This window comes from Pelophylax lessonae (genome assembly GCF_965119305.1).
Source record: "Pelophylax lessonae genome assembly, chromosome: 2".
In the NCBI taxonomy this organism is placed as follows: Eukaryota; Metazoa; Chordata; class Amphibia; order Anura; family Ranidae; genus Pelophylax; species Pelophylax lessonae.
Genome location: NC_138769.1, coordinates 465,224,396 through 465,242,483, shown reverse-complemented (window position 1 = coordinate 465,242,483; position 18,088 = coordinate 465,224,396). Strand labels below are relative to the sequence as shown.

General features: G+C 47.2%; 1 protein-coding gene across 2 annotated transcripts in view; it reads left to right on the top strand.

Annotated features, from left to right (window-relative positions):
- TFDP1 (transcription factor Dp-1) overlaps positions 1 to 16,912 on the top strand; it is a 239,762-nt gene extending 222,850 nt beyond the window's left edge. For both annotated transcript variants that reach the window (XM_082246262.1, XM_082246263.1), the window contains exon 12: positions 15,722 to 16,912. In XM_082246262.1, coding sequence (XP_082102388.1) covers positions 15,722 to 15,866 — 145 coding nt within the window. In that variant the 3' untranslated portion in view covers positions 15,867 to 16,912. The remainder of the gene's footprint in view (positions 1 to 15,721) is intronic.
- The last annotated feature ends 1,176 nt before the right edge of the window (positions 16,913 to 18,088 follow it).

The window sequence follows — 18,088 nt, the reverse complement described above, 5'->3', positions numbered from 1 at the left end:
TTTACTCAAACCGGTTTACAGTTCCCTGGAAGAAAGGCAAGGTACATCTAATTCTGGAACAATGAAAACCTAATAGTGTTGCGCCAGCTAAAATCACTGTGAAATATATAAATCACAAAAGATGACTGCAAAATAAACGGTGCAAGTAAATCAGAAGATGTCCATAAATCACAATAGGTGCAAATCAGCAGTGCAAACATAAAAAGTGTCCATTAAATAAATCCCATGCTTCCAGTTGAGAAACACTCCGTGAGTGATAAGGAATCCCTTCACCATATGAAATGGCCGCTCACCTTAGTATCAGACCCGGATACACGGGTCACTACCAGCCTGTATCCTTAAATTAGGAAAAAAATATCCAGCGAACCAGGGAGACTTAGTCCAGGCTATCACCTCTGGACACAATATGGCATGTAAAGGGAATAAAAGACAGAAACTAAGTGGAGAGGCCATTTCATATGGTGAAGGGATTCCTTATCACTCACGTTGTTGTTGTTTTGCAACTGGAAGCATGGGATTGATTTAATGGACACTTTTTATGTTTGCACTGCTGATTTGCACCTATTGTGATTTATTTATGGACATCTTCTGATTTACTTGCACTGTTTATTTTGCACAGTCCTCTTTTGTGATTTATATATATTTCAGTTATTTTATCTGGCGCAACACTATTTTATGTTTTTATTGTTTCCGATTGTGAGGTCTGAGCACAGTTAAGTGTATGCTGCCGGATTTGTGCACTTTATCTGATTTTTGCACTCTATATTAATATTTATGTTTTTTTTGATACACTGGTCATATTTATATTTATATACACTGATCACATTTTTGCCCTGATAGTTTTTTGATTTACATCTAATGCTGGACCCCAAGGCGCTAAACTGCTTTGTGCGGGTACAGAAGTTCCAAATGGAGTCCATTCGCACAGTAGTGGCGTCCCTAAATCTGGGGGATTTTCTCGCTTCTATCAACATCAAGGGGGCCTACCTTCACATTCCAATATGTGTGCTGGTCACCATTGCTTCCTCAGCTTTGCTGTGGGCGAGGAGCATTATCAGTTTGTGGCGTTTTACCTTTGGTCTCACCTCCGCTCCTCGGGTCTTCACAAAGTGTTGATCTGGTGCTAGCATTGTTGCGTTAGCGGGGGATCACGCTACTGGGATACCTGGATTATCTATTGCGAGCAGAGTTTCTAACTGCTCTGATGGACACCTTGGAGATTACTCTATCTCTGAGGGAGTTCGTTTGGATTCTGAACCTTCAGAAGTCTGCTCTGGTTCTTTCCACAAAACTGGACTATCTGGGTGTATTCGGCCTCAGCCAGAGTGTTGCTTCTTTTGAAAAAGCTCCAGAAATTTCACGAGGCAATTCAGCTTCTGTTTCCAGCAGATGGTTATCCTTTCAGGCTTGCATGCGTTTGCTGGGCCTGATGGTTTCTACCTTTGTGGCGGTTCCGTTTGCACAGTTCCACAAGAGAACTCTGCAAAAAGAGATTCTGGTGAAATGGGACGAGTCCACAGTCTCTAGAGGTGGATTCGTTCTCCGGCACTTCGGCAGGAAAATCCTCCTCCCCTGTACTGGGCGGTTGTCACCACGGATGCCAGCCTGTGTGGGTGGGGAGGTGTCCTCGGCACAGCTTGTGCTCAGGGGGTCTGGACTAAGGAAGAGTCCAGACTGCTGATCAATGTTATGGAACTCCGAGCAATCAGACTTTTTCTGCATCATTGAACAATTCGTCTTCAGGGGTGTCGGGTACAAATTCAATCGGACAAGGCCATAGTCTATATCAATAACCATGGAGGCGCACAAGAAGTGTCCTGGCAGATCGGGAAGAAGCCGGCATTCTATGGTAGGCAGAATGATCGTTCCAGCCCTCTGCTGTACACATTCCATGGAAGGTAGAGAGATTTGTGGCATGGTCTCGGGATCCTCTGGCCAACACCGCAGACGCATTAGCGGCCCCTTGGCGTCAGTATCGTCTGATTTATGCCTTTCCCCCTCTCAAACGTCTGGCAAGGCTTCTGTGCAGGATCGAGGCAGCAAGGGGTTCTGATCTTTCTGGTGGCTCCAGACTGGCCTTGCCAGTCTTGGTACGCATATCTGGTACGGCTGGTCGCCAATGCTCCTTGGAGACTTCCTCTCAGGGAAGATCTGCTGTCTCAATGATCAATCTTCCATCCTGCTTTACAGTCGCTGGTTTTAATTACTTGGCTGTTGAAAGCCAGGTGCTGGAGGATAGAGGTTTGAATCAGTGATTCCTACTCTGTTAAAGGTTAGAAAATCTATCTGTAGGAAGATACACCATGCAACGTAGGTCTTCCAATTGCGATGGTAGGAGTCTTTTGGGGTTCTGCTTCACTCATTTTCGGTGGCCCGGACCTTGGCTTTCCTCCAACAGGGGGATTTAGCAGCACCTGGCCTTGAGTACCATCATCATCGTCCTTGGCGGTTTTCTTTCAACGTTCATTGGCCACACTTTTCTTGGTGCGTACCTTTATCCAGGGAGCTCGACCTTTAGTTCCTCCAGTGCGGTCTTTATTACCGCCGTGGGTCCTCAAATTGGTGTTATTAGTTGTCCAGGAATCTACCTTCGAAAATATTGGGAGGTTCCCCTGCTTACGTTGTCCCAGAAGGTGGCCTTTTTGGTGGCTACTATTTCTGCGTGCAGGGTGTCAAAGCTGGCGGCATTGTCTTGTTCACCTTACCTGTTGGTTTACAGATCTAAGGTGGTTCTTCGTCCCTGTCTGTTGTTCCTTCCAAAGGTCGTCTCTGATTTCCGTTTGAATGAAGTCATTGTGTTGCCTTTCATATGTCCCAGGCCTAAACATCCTAAGGAAATTGCTCTGCATTCCCTGGGTGTGGTTCGGGCAATCAGGGTGTACATGGCAGCTACAGAGTCTTTTAGGAAGTCAAACTCACGGTTTGCCCTCAAAGGGTTGGCAGTTTCTGCTCTGACCATTTCCAGATGGATCAGACAGACAGTGATTGAGGCCTATTCAATTAGAGGTCAGGTTCCTCCTTTCCCTGTTAAGGCACACTACTCGGATGCTTACTGCCTCCTGGGCCTTCTGTCATCAGACAGTGATGCAGGTTTCAAAGACAGCCATCTGGTCGTCTATAAAACTTTGTAAAAGTGTGCACAAAGTGGATGCATTGGCATCTGCAGGTGCTTCTTTTTGCCGCAAGTTTTTTCAGGCTGATGTTCAGAGGACCTGGTCCTCTTTTGAGGTTGTATTGTTTTTTTCAGTTGATCTCCAGTTGTTTTGGTTGCGCTCCATGTTACCGGGTTGGCTATGGTTAGTCTTGGAATTTTTTTCTGCTGTTTTCCCACCGCTCATGTTTAACACTGCTTTGGGACGTTCCAATGGTTAAGAAGAATGAGGAGCTGTTTCTGTCCATGAACGAAAAAGATATTGGGATTTTTGATTTACCGTAAAATCCATTTGCTCATTGATGGCCGAAAGAAGATGAACGAAAGAGAAAAAAATTATATGTAAAAAGGAAAAGATTGCCAGGACCGAAGATCCTAGCAAGGAAATGGGTCATTACTCCTGACTGGGCAGAAAAAAAAAATGGGATTTTTGACTTACTGTAAAATCCATTTCTCTGTTCGATGGACACAGCTCCTGATTCTTCTTAACCATTGGGTTATACTTCCCCCTACAGGAATAGGACACTAGAAAGAAAAGCTTGACCACGCCTATGGGGCAGTCCCAGGGGGTATGCTCCCTCACTCTGCTATAGGAATTGTTTTTCCCCTGCCTTTATCAGGAGTAAGGACCTAGTTCCTAGCTATGATCTGTTCCTGTGAGAACTTCAACTGCCTGACTGGGCAACCGACTGGATAATTTAGATCCTTACGGTCTTCCCAGTCTTGCCAGTGAGCGTGCCCAGACCTCAGCTCCACGCTAGGTCGGTTTTGACATAGCACCACTGGACAGGGGATGGCCTGCGAGTTAAGTCTCACGAGGGTGCATACGACCTGGTCTTGCCCTGAGTCGCAGCATGTCTCCTGGCCGATAGCACCCCCATTCTGATGAAGTGGTGATCTGTCTAGAGCGGTGCCCACCCGGTTCCATGATATGGTAAGTAGTGTGTCCCCTCCCTCCTCTGGTGGTCTCTTAGGGGTTTTATGGGCCCCTCCCTGGGATGGTCAGACCCTCTGGTTCCTCTCCTTCCCGCCAGGGTCCCCCCCCCCCCCACATGTTGGATTCCCTTTGGGATCACCCCACATTAGCCTACACCGAGCTCCCCCCTTCCCTTTCACCCCTATGGGGCTCATACATGTCCAGGTATGGTTTTCGGGTGTTGAGCGGGCAATAAGGGCTGGGGGGAGACGCACCACCATTGGCAGACCTGCCAATTTGGTGGGGAGTTGCCCTGCTGGGGCCCCTACCGGGGGTCCCCTCTTGCCTTCTGCATTGTTTTTCTGGGGTCACCTGTGGGCCCCAGGAGCCTCGTGTGCACCGTGGGAGCTGCCATTTTGCCATGGATGGCTGGCTGTGAAGATCGGCAGTCGTGTTTGTGAGGTCCAGTGGCTATTTTCTTGTGGTTTCCCATTTAGTAATAGCGGTGGCCATGTTCTTGAAGCCCTGTGGGCGTTGAATCGGCAGCAGGAGCCTCTCCTCTGCATCTAGTGCTAACTCCAGGACTTCCTTTTCTCCTCGGATCGCTGCTTGGTGTGCAGTGTTTTGGTGCCTTGTCTGTGCCTGACTGGTTGTGGTGAGTCCCTGGGGGTGCACTTGGGCTCTCCCTCTCTCTCTCTGCTGGAGCAGCGGCTGGTTGTTCTGGGACCTGTAGCGCCACTAGTGCAGCGGTGGGGGGATCACATTGCAGTGCTATTTATTTTAAATGTAAGGTTCCCCTGGTTAACTCATGGATTCCCTGGAGCACATTTCGCCACCTGATCCTCTCGGAGACTGCAGGCCCCTCTTGGTCCCAACAATCTGTCTGCACTGACGGCGGTTCTGAAGTCCTTAGTGTCCAAAGGAGATTTGTTTCTGACCAGTTGGGCTAGCAAAAAGTGCCCCCTGCCTTCACCTGTCTCCTCAGATATGAGGCCGCTGCGGACGCCAGTCAACCTGCTGGGTCTGTGTTCACGCACCCTGAGTGCTCTGATAGTGAGGGTGATTTCTCTTCTGCAACAGCCATGCATGAAAAGGCGCTGGTGGATGCATTGATTGTTTCAGTGCAGGAAACTTTAAAAATAGAGGATGCAGCTGCTGCTGCGTCGTTGGAGGGGCTGGTATCCTTTAGTACCTATACAGCCTCAAAGATGGCAAAGGTTTTGCCTTTTCCCACCTACTCTGGTAAAATTGTCGCATCAGTGCGGTTGTCCAAAACGCAATGTGGCGGTGCCTAAGCGTTTCACTAGACGATATGCTTTTGATGATACCCTTTTAAAAAAAAAAGTGGACTGTACCGCCTGTGGTAGTAATTCCATTCAAGGAGTCTCCAGTCTTTAGAGATCCCTTTGACAAAAGAGCTGAGGCATTGACCCACCATATGTTTACTATGTCCGATTCGGTCCTTAGGCCTGGTATTTACCATTAACTTGGTGTCCCAGACACTGATGGAGTGTGCTAGACTTAAGCGCCAAGACCTGGAGGAGGAACAGCCTTCTCCTGCCTTTGCGGAGCTGGTGGACCAGTTGGTCCAGGGGTTGCAGTTCATCTGTGACGCCTCTCTGGATGTGGCTCCCCTAGTCTCCAGTCTGTCTGTGACAGCAGTGATTCTTTGCCGCATAATATGGCTGAAATACTGGTCGGCGGACCAGTCTAATAAGAAGGCGTTATCTGATTCCCTTTGTGGGGGATCGCCTATTCGGCTCTGCCCTGGATGATATCATTAGGGTCTTACAAGGGGGAAAGTGTACTCTTATTTCCACAGGCCACCAGGGGCAAAGAGTCTCGTCGCATACGGGGTCCTTTTTTCCTTGGCTCATAAGCATGCTTTTCGACCCACAGGATCTCAGGACAAAGGATCTAAGCCTTTCCTGACCTCCGCCGGTGATTCCAAGAGGACCTGGTCTGTTAAACCGAGAGCTGCTCCTTTGAGAACTGCAGACAAGCCCTCTTCTGCCTAAAGGGGTGCCCTCACCCGTGTCTGGGGTGGGTGGACTTCTTCACATTTTTCCAGATCCGTGGACCTCGCTGATTCAAGATTCTACAAGATTTAGTTTGTCTTTTCCTCCAGAAAGGTTCTTTCCCTCCAACCTGCGACTGTCCCCAGACCGCCTGCTGGTCCTCTTCAGGGTGGTAAAAGACTTTTTACTTCAAGGGGTGATTGTACCGGTTCTGACTTCAGAAAGTTTTCAAGGATTTTATTTCAATCTGTTTACAGTTCCGTGAAAGGCAAGGTACGTCCAATTCTGGACCTCAAGGTTCTGAACAGTTTTGTGCAGGTATAGAAGTTTCGCATGGAGTCCGTCGGTTCGTACGGTGGTGAACTCCCTACATCAAGGGGATGTTTTGGTTTCTATCCACATCAAGGACTCTTACCTTTGTATTCCAATATATGCAGGTCACCAGCGTTCCCTCCACTTTGCCATGGGAGAGGAGCATTATCAATTTGTTGCGTTACCCTTTGATCTCACCTCCGCTCCTCGGGTCTTCACAAAAGTGTTGGCCCCGGTGTTAGCATTGCTGCGTCAGCAGGGGATTGCGGTACTGGGGTACCTTGACGACCTGCGAGCGGAATTTCGACTGCTCTGTCGAACAACCTGGAGACCACTGTGCGAACTCTGCTGGAGTTTGGATGGAATTTGAATCTACAGAAATCTGTTCTGGTTTAGTTCACAAGGTTGGACTATCTGGGTCTGACTCTGGACTCGGCCTCAGCCAGGGTTTTTCTCCTGGGGGACAAGCTCCAAAAGCTGCAGGAGGCTATTCGGATTTTGTTGTCCAGCAGTTGGTCATCTCTAAAGACTTGTATGCATGTTCTAGGCCTGATGGTGTCAACCTTTGAGGCGGTACCATTTGCCCAGTTTCACGTGAGACCTCTGCAAAGAGAGATTCTTGCCAAATGGAACAAGAATCTGAAGTCTTGGGACAATCTGATCCTGTTGAGCTAGGATACGAGAGGACCCCCCCGATCTGGTGGCTAAGTTCTTTTGCACTTTGACAGGGCAAGTCTTTCCTTTCCCTGTACTGGACAGTGGTCACCACGGATGCCAGTCTATCCGGATGGGGAAGCTTTCTCGGCACCGATTGCGCTCAGGGAGTCTGGACCCTAGAGGAGTCCAGACTACCGATCAACAATGTTCCCTTTAAACTGCGCGCCTGCGCGGCAGCGCAGTCTAAATGACGGTCCCGCGCAGTACAATGTCAGACGGCGCAGCCACGCAGTGCGCCGCGAGAGCCCGCCCATTGTGTTACAATAGCGAATGAAAATTCGCTATTGTCACACGGATCCTCCTCCTGGCCAATCAGGGAGCGGGTCCTCCCGCTTCCTGATTGGCCGAAAGGCATACCACCCCCATGCCATTGGCCGAGGTCCGAGGAGGAGGCGGGAGGACTGAGAAGATGTAGGGACGCGGGTGCCGGGACTAAAGAGAAGCTGCTGTGACTCGTCGACTCGTGAGGTAAGTGCACGGGTCGTAGGTGGAAGATTTTATCATTGTTTCCTCTTCTGTATATCCAATGCAAAATTATTTACAGGTTCTGGTAAACCTCACTTCCTTACTCGGGGTTCTTGGGTATCTGTAAGATCTGACACTGGTTAAAATATTTATACAGTGCATTCTTTACTAAGAGTTCATTAAACATTTCTGTGCATTGCTATGTTCAGTATATTATACACACTTGCTGTGTGGTGTTGCAAACGGTTTCTACACTGGTGGGTGAGCCAGTGCTCCCATCACCTTTTTTAACATTTGGGAATTAGCGAAGGCTTTTTTTTTTTTTTCTATGGTAAATACACCAGTGGTTTTCCAAAAATAGTTTGTTGCCAGCATGTGCTGCTTTGGCTGGAGCTTACACAAGGCTGCAAATTGTCTCCCCACCCCCTGGGAGGGCACTAGGCCGATTGCCAAGCTCCAGGGTTGTAACACGCACCTCCATACCCAGAAGTACTGCACTTATCTGATGTTCAAATACTCTTCTCCCATCTATCGATCTGTACACTTTTAAAGTCCATACATCAGTCCCCATAGTTTGAGTAGCAGCAAAATTCTGCCAATAGCTAGCAGTCATTGGTCAAAACTGTCATAGGATGGCACTAGACCAATCACCAGGGATGTCACCTGCACCTTCATACCCAGAATTACTAGGTTTTTTCTTCACTCCTGTCAGCTAAATGGAGCAGTGGGGATTCGGGGGGGGGGGGGGGCTGGGACGGGACGCTGGCATCTCTGCATTGATTGGGGGCAATGCTGTGGGCACTCTGCAATGTATTGGGGCATTGCTGTGGTACTCTGCAATGTATTGGGGCATTGCTGTGGTACTCTGCAATGTATTGGGGGCATTGCTGTGGTACTCTGCAATTTATTGGGGGCACGCTGGTCACTCTGCATTGACATCCCCCCATTGCTCAGTCTAAAGTTTGGCGCTCAGAAATTTTTTTATTTGCTCAGCACAGTAAAAAATTAGAGGGAACATTGCCGATCAATATACTGGAACTCCGGGTGATCAGTTTTTGTCTGACTCATTGGACAGATTGCCTTCAGGGGTGTCCGGTGAGGATTCAATCAGACAATGCCATGGCTGTGGCTTATTTCAATCACCAAGGGAGCACAAGAAGTGTCCTGGCGGCTCGGGCACTAGCCGGCAATTCTAAGGTGGGCAGAACGCTTCATTCCAGCCATCTGCGGTACACATTTCATGGGTGGAAAATTGGCAAGGAGACTATCTCCATTAGGCGTTTGGTCCAGGGAGAACAGTCACTCCATGCGGAGGTTTCATCACCTGTGTCTCCGGTGGGGAACTCCCGAGGTGGACCTGTTGGCCTTTCCTATCACCTGGAAGATACAGAATCTTGTGGCTCGGGACCCACTAGCCGACGCTGCGGATGCACTGGTGGCTCCTTGGGGTCAGTATCATCTGAATTTTGCCTCATGCACAAGATCGAGGGGGAAGGGATTCCAGTAATCCTGGTGGCTCCAGACTGGCCTCACTGGTCCTGGTACGACTGGTCGCCAGTGCTCCTTGGAGACTTCCTCTCAGGGAAGATCTGCTGCTCCAAGGGCCAATCTTTCATCCTGCTTTACAGTTGCTGGCTTTAAAGGCTTGACTGTTAAGTCAGATGCTGAAGGATAGGGGTTTGTCTGAATCAGTGATACTACACTGTTAAAGGCTAGGAAATATATCTCTAGAAAGATTTACCATCGTACTTGAAAGATGTACATTGCATTGTGTGAGTTTCTTGGGGTTCATCCTCACTCCTTTTTGGTGGCCCGGATCTTGGCCTTCCTCCAGCAAGGGGTTGAACAGCCCCTGGACTTGGGTACCATCAAGGGCCAGGTTTTGGCCTTGGCGGTCTTTCAACTACCATTGGCCACTCATTCCTTGGTTCGCACCTTTATTCAGGGGGTTCGCCACCTGGCTCCCCCTGGTCTCCGTTGCCTCTGTGGGTCCTTAATGTGGTGCTGTCGGTTCTCCAGAAACCACCTTTCCGAAAATGTTAGAGAGCGTCCCTTGCGTACGCTGTCCTGAAGGTAGCCTTTTTGGTGGCCTTTACTTCTGCACGCAGGGTGTCGGAGCTGGCGGTGTTCTGTCATTCACCTTATCTGGTGGTTCAGAGAGATAAAGTGGTGCTTCACCCTTGTCAGTCGTTCTCCCTAAGGTTGTTTCTGATTTCCATCTGAATGAAGACATTGTACTGCCTTCACTTTGCCCTTAGCTCAGGCATCCCAAGGAAATTGCTTTGCGTTCCCTGAATGTGGTTTGGGCTGTCAGAGTGTACCTGGCGGCTACGAAGTCTTTTAGGAAATCAGACTTACTATTTGTCCTTACGGATGGACCTCAAAGGGTTGGCCGCGTCTGTCTCATCCATCTAGAAATGGTTGCAGCAGACAGTGCTGCAGGCCTATTCAATTAAGGGTTTCGCCTTTCCCTGTTAATGCACATTCTACACAGGTGCTTAGAACCTCCTGGGCCTTCCACCATCAGGCGTCATTGATGCAGGTTTGCAAGGCGGCCGCCTGGTCGTCTGTGCACACTTTCACAGAATTTTTCAAAGATATGCTGGCATCTCGGAATGCTGCTTTTTGTCGTGTAAGATTTTGCAGGCTGCGGTTTGAGAGGACTAGTCCTCTTTGAGGGTGTATGCTTTCAGGTGAGCTCCAGTTGTTCCTGGTTGAGCTCCATGTTAACTGGTTGGCCTTTGGGAATTATTTTCTGCTGTCTTTTTCCATCCCTCATGTTTAACACTGCTTTGGGACGTCCCAATGATCAAGAAGATTCTGGAATGGTGTCAGTCAATGAACGAAAGGGAAAATTGTTTTTTTTTTTCTTCGTTTTTTTGTCTTACCGTAAAATTATTTTCTCTGATTTTCATTGACTGACACAGCACCTACCCCTCTATTGAGTTGAGTTACTTTTCTTCTGATGCTGCTTGCAACAAAACTGAATGCCTATAGCAGAGTGTGGGAGTATACCCCCTGGGACTGCCCCATAGACGTGGTAAAGTGTTTTTTTTTTTTTTTTACCTGCCCATTGCCCTCCTGTAGGGGGCAGCTTAACCCAGTGGTCAAGAAGATTCTGGAACTGTCATTCAATGAACATCCGAGAAAAAGGGTTTTATGGTAAGACAAAAATCAAATTTTTTCTATCTCTATTTTGTTTCTGTGAGAATCTGCAATCTACTGGCGGACTGGGTGGCCAACTGGATATTTTTTACAAAATTCAGACAGTCCTCCCAGTCTGGCCAGCAAGCGTGCACAGGCCTCAGCTCCACGCTAGGTCGGCTGCGACATAGCCCCACTAGACAGGGGCTGGCCCACGAAGTAAACATCTTGCGAGGGCGCATACCGCATGGCCTCGGCCTGAGTCGCAGCATTCCGCCTGGCCAACAGACCCCCCCCCCCCCATTCCGATGGAGAGGTGGTCTGCCCCGAGTGGGGCCCCTCTGGTTTCCATGGTATGTTAAGTACATGTCCCCACCTCTTCCCCTGAAGGGTTTTGGGGTGGACGTGGGACCCTCCCTGGGATGGTGGTACCCCCGGATGCCCCTCTATATTTTGGGTGTCACTGTGGGTCTGCCGCCCCCCTCCCTGGGTGAGGTTATGAGCTGACTTTTGCCACATGCTCTCAAGGGGGAGCTTGTTGGGGTTGCTGCTGGTCAGTTTTTTTCCTGGTGAGCAACGGGAGATTGAGCAGGGTTCCCCGCCACCCTGGGGTCACTAGGGCAGGGATGTCCTCTGGGCTCCCTCCTGCAGTTGTTGGGCTGGGGAAGCGCATGGTGTTGTATCTGCGGGTCTGCGCCTCAAGCGGCCAAATCCCGTAGAAAATTTAGGCCCGCGGCTTTGCGGCCTACTGGTTGGGAGCTATGTGGGACTGCCCTAGTTGATGGTAGCTGAAGCCAATACCCTCCGTTTGGGCTTCCGCCCTCCCCTCTGCTGCCACGAAATGTAGGCCATGTGGCCGTGTCGGACGCCTCCGTTGGGGGGGCCAGCAAGTTTAGGTGAATCTCCTGCTCTTCTTTTGAGCATCTGCTTTTTCCTCAGCTGGCCCTACTGGCTGGAATCCGTGCACTTGCCGCTGGGCCTCCACAAAAATTTAGGCCACGGCTTGCAGCCTACTGGCCATGCGCCCAGCTTGGTGTCTCCCTTGGCGCTGTGGGAAAGGTCTATTATTTGATGGCAGCCATGCCAAAGTAGCTGGCGACTGGTTGGTGCTGCCAGCTCAGTGGGGGTGTCCCTTGGCAGTGTTTTTACACTTTATCTGTGGGTTCCCCTGGTGGCTAAAGGAGAATACTCAGATAGTGAGGATTATTCCTCCACGTCTGCAACTGCGCACGAAAAGGCGCTGGTGGATGCACTGATTGTATTTGTGCGTGAGCCTCAAAAGGGAACCTGCGACAAGGGCGCAGGTTCCCTTTTGCATGCACAAACCACCCAGAGTGGCAAAAGGCATTCCCCTTTCTCTGCCTAATTTGACAGAATTGTTGCGAATTAGTGAAGGACGTCCCTAAGCGGTTTGCTAGGCAATACCCCTATGAAGAGTCCCTTTTCAAAAAGTGGTCTGTTCACCGGTGGTGGACCCTCCGGTTTCCAGGTTAAACAAAGCTTTTACGGCGTGACCTGGAGGAAGAACAGATCCCACCTGCCTTTGCTGAGCTCGCGGACCAGCTAGTCCAGGGGCTGCAGTTTCTGTGCTGCCTCTTTGGATGCAGCTCCCCTAGTGGCTCGGCTCTCTCTTTCGGCAGTGATCCTTCGGCGTTTCCTTTGGCTGTTCTTCCTGTTTGGAGCTAACCTGGATGATATCATTAAGGGTCTCAACGTGGGGGGGAAGAGTACTTTTCTTCCACAGGCTACTAAGGGCAAGGACCCTCGTGAAATGTGGGCCCTCTTTTTCTGCTCGTAAGAATTTTTTTCATCTCTCAGGATTGACGGACAAGGGATCGAAGCCTTTCGGTGCTTCCTCTAATGGATCCAAGCATACTTGGTCTGGCAAGTCAAGGGCAGGCTTCTCCAGACCGGCAGACATGGCTCATTCAGCATGAAGGTGTGCCCTTAACTGTATCTGGGGTGAGGGAACGTCTTCGCTGCTTCCCAGGCCCGTGGACTTCCCTGATACAAGACAATTGGGTCCACAAAGTCATACGATCCGGATACAAGATAGTTTCGTGCTCACCCACCGGAAAGTTTCTTTCCTTCCAACATGCGACTTTCCCCAGACTGCTTACAGACCCTCTTTGGGGCAGTGCAAGATCTCTTGCTTCAAGGGGTGATTGTCCCGATTCCAATCGCGGAACATTTTTAGGAGTTTTGCTCAACCTGTTTGCAGTCCCCAGGAAGGAGGGCAAGGTGCGCCCAGTCCTGAACCTTGAGGCGCTGAACTTTTGTGCAGATGCACAAGTTCAGGATGGAGTCCATTCGTACAGTGGTGGCTTCCCTGCATCAGGGGGATTTTCTTACTTCTATAGACATTAAAAGATGCCTACCTTGACGTTCCTATGTGTGTCGGTCACCAATGCTTCCCCTGCTTTGCAGTGGGAGAGGAACATTATCAGTTTGGGGCGTTACCGTTTTTGTTCTCGCCTCCGCTTCCTGGGTCTTCACTTAAAGACCCTGTTCCCTTTCGGTGGCTCTGATTTTGGCATTCCTCAAATGAAGTGTTCTGTAGCGCCTGGCCTTGGGTACCATCAAGGGCCAGGTTTTCGGCATTAGTGGTCTTTTTACCGTCCTTTGGCTACGCATTCTTTGGTTCGCACCTTTATTCAAGGGGTCGTCACTTGGCTCCTCAAGTACGGCCTCTGTTGCCTCGTGGGATCTCAATTTGGTGCTGTCAGTTCACCAGTAATGCCTTTCAAAAATATTTGCAAGCTTCCTCTGCTTACATTATCTCAGAAGGTAGCCTTCTTGGTGGCTATTACTTCTGCACACAGGGTGTTGGAGCTGGCGGCGTTGTCTTGTTAACCTTACCTGGTGGCTCACAGAGATAAAGTGGTGCTTCACCCTTGTCAGTCTTTTCTTCCTAAGGTTGTTTCTGGTTTCCATCTGAATTAGGACATTGTGTTGCCTTCTCTGTGTTCTAAGCCTAAACATCCTAGGGGATTGCTTTGCACTCTCTGGATACGGATTGGGCGCTCAGGGTGTATCTTGCGGCAACCGAGTCGTTTAGGAAATCGGCCTTACTGTTTGTCCTTATGGATTGACCTCGCAAAGGGTTGGTCGCGTCTGACGTGACCATTTCCAGATGGACAAGACGGACAGTGGTGTGGGCCTATTCCATCCAGGGTCAGGTTTCTCTGTTCCCTGTTAAGGTGCCTTCTATGCAAGCGTTTAGTGCCTCTTGGGCTTTCCGCCATCAACCGTCGGTGATATAGGTTTGTAAGGTGGCCATCTGGTTGTCTGTGCACACTTTCACAAAATTTTATAAAGTGGATCTACTGGCATCTGCGGATGCTACTTTTGGTCGCAAAAGTTTTGCAGGCCGCTGTTTGAGAGGACTTGATGCTCTTTGAGGGTGTATTGTTTTCGGTTGAGCTCCATGTTACCTGGTTGGCTAGGTTTTAGCCTTTTTTGAGAATTTTTTCTGCTTTTTTTTTTTTTCACCTCACCCCTCATTTTTAACTGTTTTGGGATGTCCCAATTGTTAGGAACATTCGGGAGCTGTGTCTGCCAATGAACGAAAGAGAAAATTGGATTTTTGTCTTACCATAAAATCCTTTTCTCTGATGTTTGACGGACACAGCACCCACCCCTCTATTGAGTTGGGTTATTTTTCTTCTGACACTGCTTGCAACAAAACTGAATGCCTATAGCAGAGTGTGGAAGTATCCCCTGGGACTGCCCCATAGACGTGATAAAGCTTTTTCCTGCCGAATATCCTACTCCTGTAGGGGGGTAGCATAACCCAATAGTTAAGAAGATTCTGGAGCTGTGTCAGTCAATGAACATCAGAGAAAAGGATTTTACGGTAAGACAAAAATCCAATTATTTGAGGACAGTACTAAGCTAAACAGGGCCATAAATTCTATACAGGACGTTGGAAGCCTTACAAGACGACTTGAACAAAATAATGGGGTGGGCAACTTAATGGCAAATGAGGTTTAATGTTGAAAAATGTAAGGTAATGCATTTGGGTGTCTGAAATACGAACGCAAATTACTCGCTAGGGAGAGAATCTCTGGGGGTATCAAAGATAGAAAAGGACCTGGGGGTCCTAGAAGATGACAAGCTCAGCAATGGCATGCAATGCCAAGCTATCTGCAAGCAAAGCCAACAAAATATTGGCATTTATTAAAAAGGGGATTCACTCCAGAGATGAAACAAAAATTTTCCCACTTTTCAAGACTCTGGTCCGGCCGCATCTCGAGTATGCCATGAAGTTCTGGGCACTGGTCCTTGGGAAGTATGTGCTGGAACTGGAGAGAGTCCAGAGAAGGGCTCCAAAGCGAATAAAGGGAATGGAGGACTACAGCTATGAAGAAAGACTACAAGCATTGAACTTATTCTCTCTGGAGAAGAGACGCTTGAGAGGGGGATATATGATATCAATATACAAATACCAAACTGGTGACCCTAGCATAGGGAACAAACTTTTCAGTGAAAGTGAATTTAAAAAGACACGTTGCCATTCACTAAAATTTTAAGAGAAGCGGTTTAGCCTTAAACTCGTAAAGGGTTCTTATCGTCTGAGCGGTAAGATTGTGAATTTTGTTCCACAAGCAGTGGTCTCAGCAGGGAGCATCGATAGTTTCAAAAAACTATTAGTTGGGCACCTTAATGACCACAACATACAAGGGTATAAGATGTACTATTAACAGCAAAACACACAAACTCAACATAGGTTGAACTAGATGGACCGGTGTGTTTTTTTTTTTTTTTTTTTTTTTTTTTCTTCAACCTCACAAACTATGTAACTATGTCAGTGTTGTTTTAAAGATGCCTGCTCATGGTGCAGCCCTGCTTCCTTTTCCATGCAATATGGGTTAATTACATGATGTGGGTGGGAGCAGCACATGGAAGGCTCTCTGGGCTATTAGGATTTATTTACTTTTGAGGGTGTTTTCTATGAACACAATTGTTTTTGGAATAATTCTACAATTTTTGTTGCAGTGATTTGACGGCAGATGGAATGCAAGCAACCAGCTCCAATGGATCACAGTACAGCAGCTCCAGGGTGGAAACACCTGTATCCTACGTTGGGGAGGAAGATGATGATGATGAGGATGACTTTAATGAAAATGATGACGACGACTAATGTAGTAAAATGTGTATCCACCCAGTTACAAATAATTTCAGGAACTTGTCTATTTTTTCCTTCCCTGGCTAATATCATGGCTATGGAAACATAATGGTGAGGCAATTGGTTATAACGAAGCAAAGTTTTCTTTCCTTCTTCTTTTTTTTTTTTTTTTTTTTTTTTGCTGTGGATGTTTGAGTATAGTATTTAATTCACTGGCTCCCTTATTTGTTGTTCCAACACATTTTATATTTGCCCCTGGTTCTGTGACACTTCTTAATGATGTATGATCCATGTATTAAATAAAATGCTATGCATACATGCTAAATGAAATGGGTTTAACAAATTGGCTTTTATTTGAAAATGTGGGTTCAATGTAGGTTCAAGTCAAGTATGGTTTTAAGAAATCATGCAATGTCCAAAGAACTTTTTTCCTCCTGAAATGACCTAAAGTTCAGAAACTGAACTGTTGCAGCTTTTATGATTTCTGTTGTATATTTTGGGGTAACTAAATAAATTTTCTAGCATTTTTTTTTTTTTTTTCTGCAATGCCGATGCAGTTCTGTGAAATGTTTTAAAAGTTGCTATATACAGTATATAAATATAAATATTGCTTATAGTATAATTTGCCTGAATTCTTCCAGGTAAACCGTTTTTTTTATATAGTTTACATAATTATCATTTAAATGTGTTCTGAAGCAAATGTTTTGTATTTGTTTCCTAAACGCCTTGTAATCTATTATAATGTTGAAATTATAGTTTTAACATTTTTTTTTTTCTCCTTCAGATTTGTGAATTGTTTTTAGCAGTCATATTTTCTATGATATTTTTAAGGCAAGCTGTAGTTTAAGATGAACTTATTCACAAGATAATAAACTGCACATATGCTGACAGCTGCCTACTGAAATACAATATTCTTTTTATTGGAAAGTGCATACACTTATGTAATTTTATTAACTATACAGAGACCTATAAATGATTTTGTTTAACTTGGCACTGTTAGTTTTATTAATAAGTTTTATTAATAAAAAAAAAACATGCATGGGCATTAAAAAGGTGTTCTCTACTGAAATTCTCTTTTATTTTCCCCTTTAAGTTTCCCAACTATTATGCACCTATTAAATACAGCTTACTGTAACCTTACTATAACCTCTTCCTTCTGTATCAAGTAGCCAGTCTACATTTCTAATCCAAAACTGGGAACATTGTCCTGTATTACTCACTTGCAGGATGGCATGCCTGAGGTGTTATAGAGATTTGGTATGGGCACACAAAGCGTTTTCAAAGTGGGCCTATAATGGTAATACAATGCTATATTAAAAGGTTTGGCTGGAATAGGCAAAGTGTAAAAAATTAAACTTGGGAAAATATTCCTTCATGCTCTTTTCAGTACCGTGCCACATGACTGAAGGCCTAGACTGTGTTCACTATTAAAAGGGAAAGATCAGAGTTCACTCTGGTTGATCTTCCCCTAAGCAGAAACCATTTGGACCTAGGCATTTTGCTATATGACATCTCAATAAAAGAAACCCGAAGCAGCATTTCTTGAGAAAAGTAGTCTTTCAGCCCTTCCTTTTCTCCTCCTTTAACAGAAGTATGGGAACATTTTTCTTTTATTAATTATACTTACCTAGGTGGAGGCAGCATCAGTCCGATGCTACATCTGACCCCCCCCCCCCCCCGGCTTGAAGACTGAGAACCGAGGGAGCAAAGCTGATAACTGTTTGCTCAGTTCTCAGTGCTCCATAAGCAGAGAGCTTGTGGCTGTCAAACAAGCTTTGGCTATACTTCTTCTCCTTTTAATAGTCTTTCTGAGATGTATAAAGAAATAGGGCCAAGCTCCTTTTGCCACACTTCTAATGTGGGTCACAGAAGTACACTTACTTTTGCACTCCTGTGGCCCTTGTTTAGCCAACGGCGGGCTAAAGTCTGCTGTTGGCCGACATCACACAGCCAGCCCAGACTCTGGAGGAATCCCGACTTTAATGTCGGGATCCACTCAGATGGCAACTGACTCAGCCTATCAGCGTGCTACCGAGAGCCTGAGCCAGCCACTTCCGCAACCCAGTGCTCCAATGAGAACCGAAGGGGCAGAGCAGAGAGCCGGTGCCTGACTCACTGAAGATCAAAAATAGTGATCAGCGGTCTTCCATCAGTTCTAGGTCTTCGAGAGGGTGGGGGACAGATGCAAAATCAGACCAATGCTGCATCCACCTAGGTGAGTATGATTGTTTTTTTTT